We start from the raw sequence: 15689 nt of genomic DNA on the forward strand, positions 1-15689 counted from the left end.
ATATATTATTAAAACTCTAGTCTAGTCTTTCTTTGTTGTTTCAACATTTTGTACTTATTATATTTTTGTTTTTATTATTAAAACTCACACTTTTTTAGATGGTACATTGACATTTGACCATTCCCTATTTTTAGATGGTATTTGTCTCGGTGGAACTATTTATCTTTTTATCTCCATGTATTCACCTACAAATGGTTCCTACTCTTTTCATGGTTAGATGATGTATATATTGGATTTTAGTTGTGTTTATATATTTTGTTTATAAATTGTAACTATTTGAATCAAATGGCAGGATGATGTAGAGAACATGTTGGCTTGTGCTACTTTAAATGGTGATTTCACCCTTTTCTTTTCAAAATCAAAGTCGAAAGTTAGATCATACATTATGTGGTATAAACTCCAAATCATTCACCGGAGATGGAAAACCAAAGTAAACCCAAGTAAGGACTCTTATAAGTTATAATGTTATTATCAATTAATGGTTTGTTTACCTTTTAAAATGAAATTAGTTTTTAAAGGATGAAGGATAAGCTTATTGAAAGTATGTTGCTACAAATTGTTTGCTTTGTAGGTTATTGTTGATCATATTTGTGAGGAGATAAAGGATGAGCTCATGACAACAAGAGATTACGGCCAAAAAACAAGAAATTGTTAAGATTTATAACAACATCAAGATGACTCACCCAAGGACGTAACCTACCCAACTAGTTAGACTTTGACATTGGATTTTTTTATCTTGGTTTTAATACTTTGATATCGATATAGACTTTGACACTTGATTTCTATGATTTAATTTCAACACTTTGAATGTGATTTGGTTTCGATACTATGAATACTTTGAAATTGAATGTTAATCATTATTTTGCTAGTTGAGTTTTATTATGTACGTTAATTTTATTTGTAAATTCCCGTTATAGATGTAGAAAAGAAAAACTAATGGTCTAACCGACAATCAACGATGTAAATGCGACGAAATCCATTGGTTTTATGAGCTTGCTTGACCAGCTATTATGTTATTAAATAACTTATCAGCGACGGATTAACGACAGACATCAACGACGGATTAGTGACTGAATCGAGAGGTTCCATGATCAATTATGGCGTCGCTAATCCGTCGCTAATCCCTCTCTGAATCCCTCGCTGACCATTAGCGACAAGGGTTTTTTCGACCACCAAAATCTGTCGCCAATCCGTCGTTAATTGCCTTCAGCGACAGATCAGCGACGGAATTGTCCGTCGCTGATACCTCTTTTTCTAGTAGTGGATATATCATGATTAGTTTGGATATATATGGTTCAAAACTACATTGTTTGGAAGGTTTTATATATAAGCTTAGGTACATGACAGCTACATATTCCTTAAGCTTTATATATATATATATATATATATATATATATATATATATATATATATATATATATATATATATATATACACTAGATTATCACCCGCGTTAAATGCGGGGAACACATATAAAATCATAGAATTGTATATTGATATTGCACAGTAACTATAAAAAAATTATGGTTATTGGTGTTATTGAAATATGTATAAAATACACTGAAATTGGTAAATATCTATAATCTTTGAATGACATTTTTGTAGACAACATTTTTTGTTTTTTAGTTGAACAACTTTCTCTATCACAAATGAAATCTTAGTTACTAATTCATGTGAATGCATGTCATTTCAACATTGTAATTTAAGTTCTTTCATAATAAGACAATGTACTTTAGAAAATCTACCCAAATTAAAGCATACTTTCGTTTTTTTTCATACCTAGATAGCAATTATTTTGTATATGAATGACATTGCTATAAATTGATAGACTTTTCAAAATACAATATTATAATTAGGAAAAAATGTTAGTAAGATGCTTAATAAACAATCCAATGAAAGTTAATTGTTATTTTTCACAAAAAAGAAAAAAATGGATATAAAAGAAATAATGATATAATAAAGTATTACTAATCTTTATACAACTTTTAAATTATACATCCAATTTCATTTTTTAATTTTTTTACCAGTTTAACCTTTTTGCAATACAATATTATTCCCAAAGCGACTCATTTTTTAGAATCATATTAACTAATATATAAAAAATGCTTACAAGAAATAACAACATAAACTTAATTATTTTTGTAATATAAATTCATACTTTAAATTCTTTCTATTTCAACAATGTACTTTCAGTTTTATTAAAACACTTGTGAATTATAGCATTTTATGTTTACATTTTTCTACAGTGAAAATTGATTTGTATATGGATGACATTTAATAAATGGGTAGATTTTCCAAAGTACAACTCTATAATAAACAAGTGAATGAAAGTACATTGCTATTTGTTTGCATCTAAACTAAATCTTATATTTTTCTACCAATTATATATTTTTTTTGAAAAGATTATTATTCAAATTTAAGAAAAGGGTCTTTGATTTTACCATAAAAACCACAACTTTTGCAAAGGAGAATAAAAAATGGAAAGTCGAAAATGGTATTTGATTTTTATGTACCATATTTGATGAGTTCTATAGGGTTTGTTTGAATAAGTTGTCTCCCATCATGATAAGTAAGAAAAAACTAAAACCAACAAAGAGCTTCAGTTAAGCTATGTAGACAAAACTTCGAAAATGGTCCCTTTGGTTTCACAAAATCTGAAGTTTGGTCCCTAATTTATAAAAATCTCACGGATGGTCCCTGTGGTTTCAAAACTTTTAATGTTTAGTCATTCCGTCTAACTCCGTCAACTTTTTACCGTTAAGTGAGGGGCATTTTCGTCATTTCAATATCCACAGACCATTTATGAAGGTTTTCTATTATTTTAAATAAAAAGAAAAATTGCCTCTCTCTTTCTCTCTCTCTCTCTCTCTCTCTCTCTTTCTCTCTCTCTTCTCTCTCTCTCTCTCTCTCTCTCTCTCTCCCGCTTAATGAAGTTTTGTTGTGAACCCAATCCCTTTCACTTGTCTCCTTAATGAAGATCGTACGCTATTCGACAATATCGAGTAAACATCATCCCTAGCATGTACTCCAGTCAATTGTGGCAATCATATCATCTTCTCTGTCACGATGATTAACTTCGCTTAATGTAAAACAAGAGCTGCAGATTCTAAAGTTGTTGATCAAGGGACCAAAAAAGAAGTTGAATGAGTTAGAGGTTGGATCGGATGGGTAAACGGTGGCGGAGGTGGTGAGGCTGCAGGGGAGAGAAAAAGGGTAGCCATGGTTGATGTTGAAACGAGTTTGATTCTTGACAAAATTGTGAAGATTGATTTCGAAAGTAATTAACTTATATTGTCGAAGCTTCTGTTGAAGATTCTCCTAATTGATGCACAATCTCTTGCTTTCCTTCATTTTCTCTATTTGTTGATCCAATTTGGAGCTCAATTTGATTGTAAGTTTCTCATGATAATCCCACTCTATTCCACTGGATTCTCGTAGTTGTAGTTAATTAGTTCCTGCAATTATACATGATATTTCCAATTCATTTTTTTGTTGGTTGCCATTGTTTGTAAAATAGCTCGTATCTCACATACACAAAGTGGGGTTATAATATAGATAAAAGAAGGGAAAACGAGTCTTGTACAACATATGTTCGATGAAATGATCGAAAGAAAAATCCCATCTAAATCATACCCTCAAACATCACCTAATGTACAAAAGATCACGTGATACTTGATCATACCTTGGACTTGAATTCAATCATTGCAATACCAAGAAAATCAAGAAATCGAGTACATCAGGACCAATAAGTTGGCAGGGGAGATATGTCTCTCATTTTCAAACCAGGAATAGATGAAGATGATGATAATAATATAGAAAAGACATTAATACAAACTTGCATATATTACTATCCTGATCATCAACTCAACTTTCCAAATCTGCTCAAATCATCTCAAATCATGGTCTAATCTCCTCTCTACCTCCAAATGTTCCTCCACATCGCCTGACCCACCTTCTTCATCCTCTTCGTCATTTCTTGGAGAATGAAGTCTGATCAACCCTTTCATCGATCCATACCCGTCAACATCTTATTGGGCTGCTCCGGTAGCGTCGATGGCTGTTCAACAACTTTTAAAGCATGATCGAAAACTACCACCGCTGTCAGTGGTATCAATTCCTGCAACTGGTTCAATAACTCTCCGGTAAGATTCACTGATGGGTTTTTATTTTAAGGGTAATAAAGTTTTGATGTCTTTGGAGATGAGGGAGAAAGACAAAGATGAGTGGGTGGGGTTACTGGAGAGAGAGAGAGAGAGGCAAGTTTTCTTTTTATTTAAAATAATAGAAAACCTTCATAAATGGTCCCTGGTTATTGAAATGATGAAAATGCCCCTCACTTAACGGTAGAAAGTTGACGGAGTTAGGCGGAAGGACTAAACATTAAATTTTTTGAAATCATATGGACCATCTGTGAGATTTTTATAAATTAGGGACCAAAATTCAGATTTTATGAAACCATAGGGATCATTTTTGAAGTTTTGTCAACTATGTAACATCTTCCAACATTGATTATGTCAGATACAATGAGACTTTAAATGGTTACCTTGTGTATATGCTATCAAATTTGGAGTTATTAGCCACCAAATTCCTGAAATAATAGGAAAAAAGTTCAATATATAAGTTATAATTAATATGATTACAAAAAAACATAACTCATTTTTTAAAATGAAGAATAATTATGTATCATAATGACATCTAAATGATACAAATGAAGAAGTTTCACATGATGAGTGCTTAGACAAATTTTCATTTATTATCAAACTGATGGAATTTCAGTTCAATGAAATATTGTTAAAAAGAATTACTAAAATCTCAACAAAACCCTAAAAAATCAAATCTTTGACTCTACTCTATTTAATTAAAGAAACAAAGGAAAGGTAGGGTTCTTTGTAAAATTTTGTCAAACACCTAGTAGGTACTAAAGTCAAGAAACTTATAAACATTGTGCATCTTTTGACTTCTAGGAAAACATCCCGTACCTATTAGGAGTTTAAAGAAAAAGATAAATGTCGCATGGAATTTGGATGATGCTTTGTGCACTTGATCAACATAAAATATTAAACAACCCTTATAATGTAATTTACTCATTTCAATGATTATACCTATTTGCTTAGAGCAACTTCATCAAAACTGCCCCTCCCACACCAAAAGCAAACCATGTAAAATTGAAAATTAAAGAAAAATTGTAAGTTCAGTTAATAAATTTAAGCAAAAATTCTTCAATACTAACATGGTTAGTAAATTATAGGAAAAATGTGAAATAGGATATTGGAAATTTCAGAGGTTACTAAACCTGATGAACCAAAGCATTGCTCAAGTTTGAGTTAAAAATATACCTTTTAGGATGGTTTCAATTCCATCATCGAGCAGCCATGAGGAAGAACCAAAATAAAAAACACTTCTCTTGAATTAGAAATAAAATATAATTGTAATATGAAGACAAAAAGTCAAACTTTCCATTGACTCAACAAATCCATAGGACAAACAATGAGTATTTCATCTCTTGGTATTTTTTGAGAAACTTTATTCTACTTTTTATGAAATCTTTTTTCCCTCAATTTCTAGGGTTCATTTTCCTATTATTGCAACGATCAAAGAAATTTTCATCACAAATTTAGCAAGTCTCATTGCATCGGCTAATATTTGTACAATTTTAATTAAATCACAAAAAGAAAAAAAAATCATTATTATGTGTATTTATTATCAAACTAAATACTTCCATTTATTTGTGTGCCATAGCATCTAACTTTTTTTTTCCCTTTAAAACATTTTACTTTTAACTTTTTTCTTATTAATAAAATTTACTTTGAAGAATTCACTCAGTTACAACATTAAAGTTTCGATCTTTTTTTATTACGACATTATATTTTAAAAAATCTACAGTTTGTATTTGGATTTTTAAGGTTTAATCTCATAAAATACCTTATATTTTGTGTTTTCTAGATTAAACCTCAACTTTTTTTTTTCTTGAAAAAACCTTGTATTTTTTGGTTTTTTTATCGGACATTTTAGTTATTTTTTGTTGAAAACTTGTAGAATGTGAGGTTTTTTTTTGAAAAAACAAAAATAAATTTGAGAATTTGTTCGGAAACAGTTAGAATGTTGAGGGTTTTTTTTTGAAAAAAATGAAAATATACAAGGTCTTTTCAAGAAAAAAATAAATTTGACATTTAATCCGGAAAAAATAACAAAATATAAGGTCTTTTATGAAATTAACTTGATTTTTAAAGTAGAATGTTGTAACAAAAAGAAATTAAAGTCTGATGCTTTAATAAATAAATCAATGAAAGCAAAAGTACATTAATATTTCTTGTAATCAATCAATTCTAAGTAATAACAAACTTAGCCCTATATTGGTTGTTTTTGTTGCTTTTGGCAATTTAGTAGTTGCTTCTCTAAAGAACATACTTACATAAATTAAGTGACCCTTCTGTTAAAGTAAATAATTTATTAATTAAAAAAAGAATTTTCTTTATATAGTTAAAATTTGAGATTTAAAGTCTCATACTCATCTCATATATTATATGCACCCTAACATAGACGTAGTGTTTCTTCTGCTTTTTCAACATCCATACATTTCTTTGATGTCATCTAATAGAGAGCTTGCTTTTGATATGGTCTTAAATTACATGTAAGGGTAGTTGAAGGATCCATTTCTTATAAAAAGACAAGGGCTTTTTCGTCATTTTTATGAAAAATGAAGTACCGTTGATGGTTGTACTTCATTGATTTGTATATTAAAGAAATGAAAGTAGAAATGGTATAAGGCACAAATAAATGAAAGTGTGTTGATGTTTTTTGCATTTATTTCTAAGATTAATAGATATAAGTTAAATTATTTTAAATATACCTCTAAGTTGTGCATGTCAGCAGCTCCAACAAACTTGTTTAAAGATGATTTATAAAGAATTTAAGCATCTTTACTGGATTCTAAGAGTAGGGGTACAACACCTTTATGTCTTTTTACCATAGTGAATGTTGTGCACCTTCATTTATATCAGCCTGTTTAAAACAATTCATATGCATTAATTAAGGTAAAAAAGATAGAAAATGATTCTGTGATAATAATTAATCAAAATGTTACGATTATTATAATACATAATGCTACAAGAAATAGTGTTCAGATTACTTGTGTATACTTATGTATACTTGGGATCAATCACTACTATTTATTTCGATTGCTTGTGTACATAAATAAGTTGATAATTATGATCTGCCAAAACGAATTTTCATGTATCAGGGAAACCAAAATCATTACAAACCTATGGCATGGACTCATACTAATGAAGTTATGATTTTTAGAAAATATGAGAAAAGGCCAAAAAGACTTTTAAAACTTTCTCTGAAGTATAACATGAACCTTGTTGAATCAAAGTTAAGTTATTCTAAAGTCCTCGATAAAAATCTTAAATATAAAATAATATAACAATTAGCTAAAAGAATAATGTATAATAGTAAAATAATTATCCTAATTAAAACAAATCAAAAATGTCTTGTAAGATTTACAGTTTTTCTGGTTTTGTAGTTGTAGAATTAAAATACTTATGCAACCAGGAAAAGAGACAAACATAAGAATAGCTAAAAAATATGCCCTTTGACATTTGAGCCTTTTTAACATGGAAAATGTGGTTGTAGTGGTTTCTTCTTCTTGATTCAAGACATTTATCCTTGAACTGAATGTAACATCCCAAGTTCAGAAGTTCAAGTTCAGGGTTCAAAGTGTAAATAAAGATGGTCAATTCGGCGAGTCCATGGGTAGACTCGGCGAGTTGAGTCGCTATTCTGGTCGCGTGTTAAGTGGCCAACTCGGCGAGTCGACGGCTGGACTCGGCGAGTTAGTGCTGAAAAGAGAAAAACCCTAATCTTCGGGATTGCATCCTATTTAAAGGACTTAATGTCCTCCCTTCAGTCCCCTTAGCCCCCTTTGAAGTTCAGAAAACCCTAGATCCGTTGGTGAGAGCATTAAAGAGCAAATTGGAGCTTTGAGAAGTGATTGGTGAAGAGATTTTGAAGATTTAGAGGATTGGAGCAAGGGGCTTTGCATAGATTGGGATTATTCTTCAGTTGGAGCTTTCTTTTGAGGTAATAATCCGTTGCTTGAGCTTTTGTGCATCTAGATCTATCATTTGTGGAAGTTTTGGGAGCATATCTAGTGTTATGTTGGGTTTGGAGGATGGATCTGAGGTTACTACCTCAGATTTGGGATTGAGATGATTTAGTAGTGAATAAAGCCCCTGTCCTTGAGTTGTTAGTGAAGCCTTCTTGTCCCAAACCCTAGCCCAAGAGTGTTTTATGCTTAGATCTCATTGGATTCATGTAAAGTTTTCCACTTTATGTGATGGATGGGTTGTAGGAGAGTAGATCTATGGTTGGGAGTCCCTGCATGACTTAGAAAGCCACTGTATGGATTAAGAACTAAAGGTACTCGGCGAGTCACATGGGTGTACTCGGCGAGTTGGATGAAGATAGGCAGGAACTCGACGAGTTGGAAGAACAACTCGGCGAGTCTGTTGAACATTGCCTTGGACTCGGCAAGTCTGTTCTTGGCCTCGGCGAGTCTGGTCGTGGGACCCTAACTTTTCTAGTTAAGTCGTGAATCGGTGAGTCGAGGGACGACTCGGTGTGTTGAACAGGATGGGACTCGAGGATTCTTGGACTCGACGAGTCTCGGGGTGACTCGGCGAGTAGAGTCGAGGCATGGGAGTTTTCAGAGCATAGGAACTCGACGAGTCATCGGGTTGACTCGGCGAGTTGAGTCGTGATATGGGGTTTCTAAGAGTATAGGGACTCGACGAGTCAGCAGGTTGACTCGGCGAGTAGAGTCAGTCAGGGAGGTTGACTTTGACTGAGGACTTTGACTTTGACCAAGGGTTGACCAGCTTGACTTCCAGGGGTATTTTGGTAATTATTGGTATTTATTGGTTTGGTTAATTGGTAATGATCAGTGGTGGAGTTCGTGCTGGTGGTCGGAGCAGCATGGTCTTAATCCTTCAAGTCGGTAGTTGCAGGTGAATTATCCTCACTAGATCGATGGGGTCTAAGGCACCAAGGCCGGCCCCCTTTACCAGATGGAAAGATGGATAGTTGTTGATTACTTTATTGTAGAGTTATGTTACGATGAGCATGAGATATACGTGTGACCGGAAGGTCTTATGTGCTATGGATAAGTAATTATATGATATGTGATCCGTATGAGTAGGGATGCGATATGAGTATGAGATATATGTGCGACCGGAAGGTCTTAGTTACCATGAGAAGTATTAGCTAAGTTGATAGATGTTATGTGATTCGTATGAGTACGATTGCGATATGAGTATGAGATATATGTATGATAGGGAGGTCTTATGAGTTACGAAGAGTATGCGATATAGGTTGTCTTATGATATGTGATCTGTATATGTCATGTATGAACTGTATATATGTATGAACTGTATGTTATGGACCGGAAGGTCAATGGAGCATGGACCGGAAGGTCAATAGCGTATGGACCGAAAGGTCATTATGGGTAAGATCGGAAGGCCTACCAGGTTTGGGACGGAAGTCCCCTGAGACATTCGGATCGGAAGATCCCATAGAGTTATGGCCTGGAAGGGCGTATGTGTTGCATGTGGTATTTTGGGGGTAATTCACTAAGCTTTCGAGCTTCAATTTCAGTGTAATGTTTCAGGTAACTCAGGAGATCGTGGCAAGGCAAAGGCGTGATCGTACCGCTCCTCAAATTTTATGTTGATGTTCTGGGATATTCTGATAATAAATGAAATGAAAACCTTTTTGTAATGATTTTATGAATATGGGTTGATTTTGAAAAGTTTAAAATTATTGTAAATTTTCACGGTGTTACACTGAAACTATAACAAAATAAGTATATGATGAATACTTTTGAAAAAACTTAATAATCCAAGGGATACGTTTATAGAGCAGAGGAGATGTAGTGGTTTATGGGATCAAATCAAGAAGGCAAAACTGAAATTGAAATAAGTTTTTGGTGAAGGGGGTTGTATATACCTAGGGCTCATAAGGAAAAAGCTTATGTAATTTCATGATGCTTGAAAACCTGAAATGAACAAATCTGAAATAAAATTAAATTTTATTAGATTTCGTTTTGATTCATGGTCAGAAAAATAGATTAAACCAAATCATTAAGCAACGAAACCCATGATAAATTTTTTTTGTGAACTAAATAGTAAAAAATAGTTTATACAAAACTCACCTATTGTTTATAAGAATCATGATTTTGATTTAAGCACACGACGAAAATAACAATAAAAGATGTTTGGTTGGATAACTCTAAGATTCCTGCCAAAAAGAAATATTAAGAAAGTTTACAGTTTGATATGATTGAATTGGGGAAAAGAATATAAGGACTGATTCTTAGCAATCCTTCTCAAAATCCCGAAAATAAGCACACCCCCAAATTCAAATTCAAATATATAGTAATAAGTAAAGATTTAAAAAAACAAAAATGGTCACGACCATGTCATAAATAATAACAATGTAGGATTGTTATAAAATAAAGACCAACCTAGAATCAATTTTCTGTTTCAACATTTGTTCACTCTCTGATATCCCAATGGTAGAAGAATTTCGACGTTAATGAGTGCTAAGTTCTGAAACTTCAGTGTTTCATCTTCAATTAAGAAAATCAAAAGTATGTCAAAGTTACATAACCAATTTCAAATCGATTAAAACATACATAACCAATTTTCTCATTATTATTATTACCAACGATTTTGAACAAACCATAAGTTAAATTATAGTCGCATATTGACGAACAACAAATTTTATGTCAAATCCTTGAATTCAGGAGAAAGAGGAAGACTAGTTACATAGCAAGAGAAATAGACACGCCAAAAACATTACTTGAAAGAAGTCGTCAGATTCGCAATAGTCGGAGTTGGAGGTGGAGACGCCGGTGACGACAATGGCAGGGAAGAAGGAAGTTTCAACATATCGGGATGGAGGATTTGTGTGTGTGCGCGTCGATAAGAAGATAAAAATGAAAGGTTGGCTAATGAGAAAGAACATAAATTGAATTAGAATTAGGGCACTTCCGTCTTATTCAATTTAATTTTGGTGAGCTGTAATCGTCTTTATTACATTACCTAAATTTAAATATAAATTACGTTTTATAAAATTGATTGACAATAGTAAACCTTTATAACCGGAAATTCAAGATTTAAAATATGGAAAACTTTTATTGGAACTAAATATATTCCATTTGGAGAAGATGATGTCAACAATTTGATCCAATGGTGAAAAATATAATATTAAAACAGAATCAAATGTCTGAAATGTTTAAGATAATGTCATAAGGTTTCTCTTTAATATATATATATATATATATATATATATATATATATATATATATATATATATATATATATTCAAAAGACTATTCATATTTAGAAGTTTTAAGATATATTATTCATTCGCCATCTAAATAAATTAAAAAAAGTGAAAATCGAAAGAACAAACATACAAAATGTTCTTTTCCTCTATAAAAGGAGATAACCGAAAGCCATCCACCCATTTTCACAAAAATGGAGTCCCAAAACAATGAACTTCATCAACCTTTCTTAGAACCCATTGAAGACTGTACTGCCGGCGGCCATGGCGGCAGTGCTGAGCTAGAGAGGGTGCTTTGCGACACAGAGACACCATTAATGAAGCGGCTTGTGGTGGCATCCAGGATCGAGCTTAATCTTCTGTACAAGCTGGCTGCACCGGCGGTGATGGTTTATTTGATCAACAACGCCATGTCTATGTCCACCAGAATCTTTTCCGGCCAGCTTGGGAATCTAGAGCTCGCGGCGGCGTCCCTTGGTAACTCAGGGATTCAACTCTTTGCTTATGGTCTCATGGTGAGTTTCTGAATCCTGGTTCCCACTCACCACTTGTGTATGCGAGAGAGAGAGAGTGAGATCAAGTTCCAGCTTGGGACCAGTTTTTTTGAACCAGTCCAGTCCAGTAACATACGTATGCAAAGAAGATATTGAGAAAAAAAATAAGTGAAAAAGGAAAAAATAAAAAAAAATAAAATTGGCAAGTTTATTACATTAAACATTTAAAAAACAATTTATTTTCTTGCATATTTTTGCATTTAGTCCTTTAAACTGATAAACGTCACTTACAATTGTGTATGTACTTTTGTAGTTAAACAATAAAAAAGGGTTTATAATCGTTCAATTTCGTATATAATTTGACTCATTGTTGAATAAATACTTTTAATTATTGTACTTTAGCTAGTATAGTAGTAGTAAAATTTGAGTAAACTACTATTACATAAATTTGTTCATCAGAAAGCAAGATATCTTAAAGTGTCCATATACGATTTGACACGTTATTCGTATATGTCATTGTAGCTTGGAATGGGTAGTGCAGTGGAGACACTATGTGGCCAAGCATTTGGGGCACGAAAATACGATATGCTTGGAGTATACCTTCAAAGATCCGCGATTGTTCTTACATTGACAGGAATCCCAGTCACTATGATTTACGTTTTCTGTAAACCAATTTTACTTTTACTTGGTCAATCAGCACCAATGGCATCTGCTGCTGCCCTATTTGTCTACGGTCTCATACCTCAAGTATTCGCGTACGCCATTAACTTTCCAATACAAAAATTTCTTCAAGCTCAAAGTATCGTGACACCAAGCGCATATATTTCAGCTGGGACCCTCGTTGTGCACCTGATCCTTTCTTGGATCATCGTGTACAAGTTTGGGTTAGGCTTGATTGGGGCTTCGTTAGCTTTAAGCTTATCATGGTGGATCATAGTAGTAGGTCAGTTCATTTATATCTTGATGAGCGATAAATGTAAGGCAACATGGACCGGGTTCAACTCGAATGCATTTGGTGGGCTTTGGGACTTTGTAAAATTGTCTAGTGGATCCGCCGTGATGTTGTGTTTGGAGACATGGTATTTTCAGATACTTGTGTTGATTGCAGGGTTGCTAGAAAACCCCGAGCTAGCATTGGATGCACTTTCCGTTTGGTAACTCTTATCTTCATTAAGTTTTGCATAATCAAATTGATATAACCTTTGTTGGGCCATTTTGAAATAGCCCATTAAATGAACACATGGTTAAGACATAAGAGTAAGGATTTTTTGATTTTTTTTTTTTTTTTTTTTACGCATGTTGTGTAATAACTCTTTATAGCATTAATTGTTTTTATACTATTATGTAGCATGGGTGTCAATGGATTGCTGTTTATGGTCTCAGTTGGGTTCAATGCAGCCGCTAGGTTAGTTTTTTTTTTAAGCTTTAACGTATTAAATGACATAAATTTATTGTCATATAGTTTTTGTGTAATTATTGTAAAAGAAATTATAAATTAAACTTGCAATTAAACGGGTTACCGAATGTGCGATCATGAATATAGTGTTAGGGTTGGAAACGAGCTTGGAGCAGGAAACCCTAAAGCCGCAGCCTTTTCGGTGTTAACGGTGACTAGTGTCTCTTTTCTCATATCGGTAGTGGAATCAATGATTGTTTTGTCGACGCGACATTTTATAAGCTATGCGTTTACCGGTGGTGAAACTGTAGCTAATGCAGTCTCGGATTTGTGTCCATTATTGGCTATCACTATCATTCTCAATGGCATCCAACCTGTGTTATCAGGTATTATTATATATGTGCATGTCATTTGAGATTTTGCATGCACATGCCCAAATACGATTGATTGTGAAAACTGACTTGAAATATGAATAAAAGGTGTGGCTGTCGGGTGTGGATGGCAAGCATATGTGGCGTATGTGAATGTTGGATGCTATTACATTGTCGGCATTCCACTCGGATGTCTTTTCGGCTTCTATTTCAATTTTGGAATCAAGGTATACAAAGTATACTGTATACATATACAATAACACTTTTTTTTTTTTTTTACTTTGGAGAATAGTTATAATAGGATTCGTTTTAATGTGTAGGGAATATGGTCAGGCATGATTGGAGGCACCGCGATGCAAACTGTTATTTTATTATGGTCAACCTTTAATACGGACTGGAACAAAGAGGTAACTCAAAAAATATATATATATATATATATATATATATATATATATATATATATATATATATATATATATATATATATATATATATATATAGAGGTTCATGTGAGACGGTCTAATTTTGTAAGACCGTGAGATGTATTTTTTATTTTTTTTTTAATTTTTTTTAGTTAATTCAAGTTCCGAAAATAATATTTAAAAAAAGAATTTTTTGATTTTTCTGTTTATTTTGCATTTTAAAATTATTTTTACAATATGTACAGTGTAATATTCTATTTAAAATATTTCACATATTTAAAAAAAAAATGAGATTTTTTTTAATTTTTTTTAGTTAATTCAAGTTCCGAAAATAATATTTAAAAAAAGAATTTTTAGATTTTTCTATTTATTTTGCATTTTAAAATTATTTTTTAGAATATGTCAGTGTAATATTCTATTTAAAATATTTCACATATTTAAAAAAAATGGGATTTTTTTTATTTATTTTTTATTTTTTAGTTAATTCAAGTTCCAAAAATAATATTTAAAAAAAGAATTTTTGGATTTTTCCATTTATTTTGCATTTTAAAATTATTTTTAGATTTGGTCTTACGATCTCACAAAATTAGAATGATTTCAAATGAACCTGAACCTATATATATATATATATATATATATATATATATATATATATATATATATATATATATATATATATATATATATATATATATATATATATATATATATATATATTGTGTGTGTATTTGAAACTTTTTGACTTTCTTGAAAAACAAAACTATATTTTAAATGGGGAAATTTAAATAACCAGGTGGAAAAAGCTAGCAAACGTTTGGATAAATGGGAAGCATCGAAAGAAACTGAATGAGTGAAAGTAAAAGTCAAAATCAAGTCCACTTGGTTAAATTCATTCATACCCAGGCTGAATAACATATCTTGTATTTCTTGTGATCATGGTTCCACTATTAAAAAAACGAGAGATTCACGACAAAAAGTATCCAGTATTCCGATCAAATGGTTACACTTGACTTGCATGTTATTTTTAAACCACATGCTATGTATAAGATATAACTGATAAAACATAACAATTAAAGAAATAGTCCGACTCAAAAATAAAAAATAAAAGCTACGCGGCCACTGCTGCATCTTTCTAATCTCTGTCTACTAAATTGTTTTCCTAGAGTCCAACGTAGCATTCCAGACATATCCCGAAGAGATATCAAGCACTAATTGGTCCCATAAACAAGTATAAAAACCAACAATAACACAAATAACAAACTAGGATATGAAAACATGATAACAATGTCTAATAATGATAGCAACACATACCAATATATAACAAATCTAAATGATAAATAATTTTGTGAAGGCAAACCCAAAAAAACCATGCTATAACCGGGTCAAGTACATACCAAATATAGTTATGTCTTAGACACCTAATCCAACAGTGTCCCACTTGGATAAGTCTAATAACTATAGATGCAAGTACCATTTTAAAATCCGATTAACAATCGTAGCTCTCAAAAGCCGTTTTCGAACGCTGATACGTCCTTTAGATAAGGGATCGTATAGTCCTTCGTTATCAAGATATCATGTGGACAATCACATGGAACATAATCATACTAATTTTCAAGCAGTTTGTTCTCGACCTTTGATTTGTCTGACATAGAACTTAATT

The 15689-nt window shown here is 32.1% G+C and overlaps 1 protein-coding gene across 1 annotated transcript; it reads left to right on the forward strand.

The window, feature by feature from the left end:
- Positions 1-11473: 11473 nt before the first annotated feature.
- Positions 11474-15026, forward strand: LOC111890929 (protein DETOXIFICATION 40). The gene is made up of 7 exons (XM_023887003.3): positions 11474-11861; positions 12363-12994; positions 13189-13245; positions 13384-13622; positions 13716-13834; positions 13928-14014; positions 14823-15026. The coding sequence occupies exons 1-7, from the start codon at positions 11541-11543 to the stop codon at positions 14877-14879; spliced, it is 1512 nt and encodes a 503-aa protein (XP_023742771.1). The 5' UTR covers positions 11474-11540; the 3' UTR covers positions 14880-15026.
- Positions 15027-15689: the final 663 nt, after the last annotated feature.

Source organism: Lactuca sativa, chromosome 7 (genome assembly GCF_002870075.4).
Source record: "Lactuca sativa cultivar Salinas chromosome 7, Lsat_Salinas_v11, whole genome shotgun sequence".
NCBI classification, from domain to species: domain Eukaryota; kingdom Viridiplantae; phylum Streptophyta; class Magnoliopsida; order Asterales; family Asteraceae; genus Lactuca; species Lactuca sativa.

Excerpts from the sequence above, each read along its gene's own strand:
- LOC111890929 (XM_023887003.3), top strand. The coding sequence starts at position 11,541 with ATGGAGTCCCAAAACAATGAACTTCATCAACCTTTCTTAGAACCCATT. Across the intron at positions 12,995-13,188 it reads TTGGATGCACTTTCCGTTTG|CATGGGTGTCAATGGATTGC; the intron begins GTAACTCTTATC and ends ACTATTATGTAG. Across the intron at positions 13,835-13,927 it reads ATTTCAATTTTGGAATCAAG|GGAATATGGTCAGGCATGAT; the intron begins GTATACAAAGTA and ends TTTAATGTGTAG.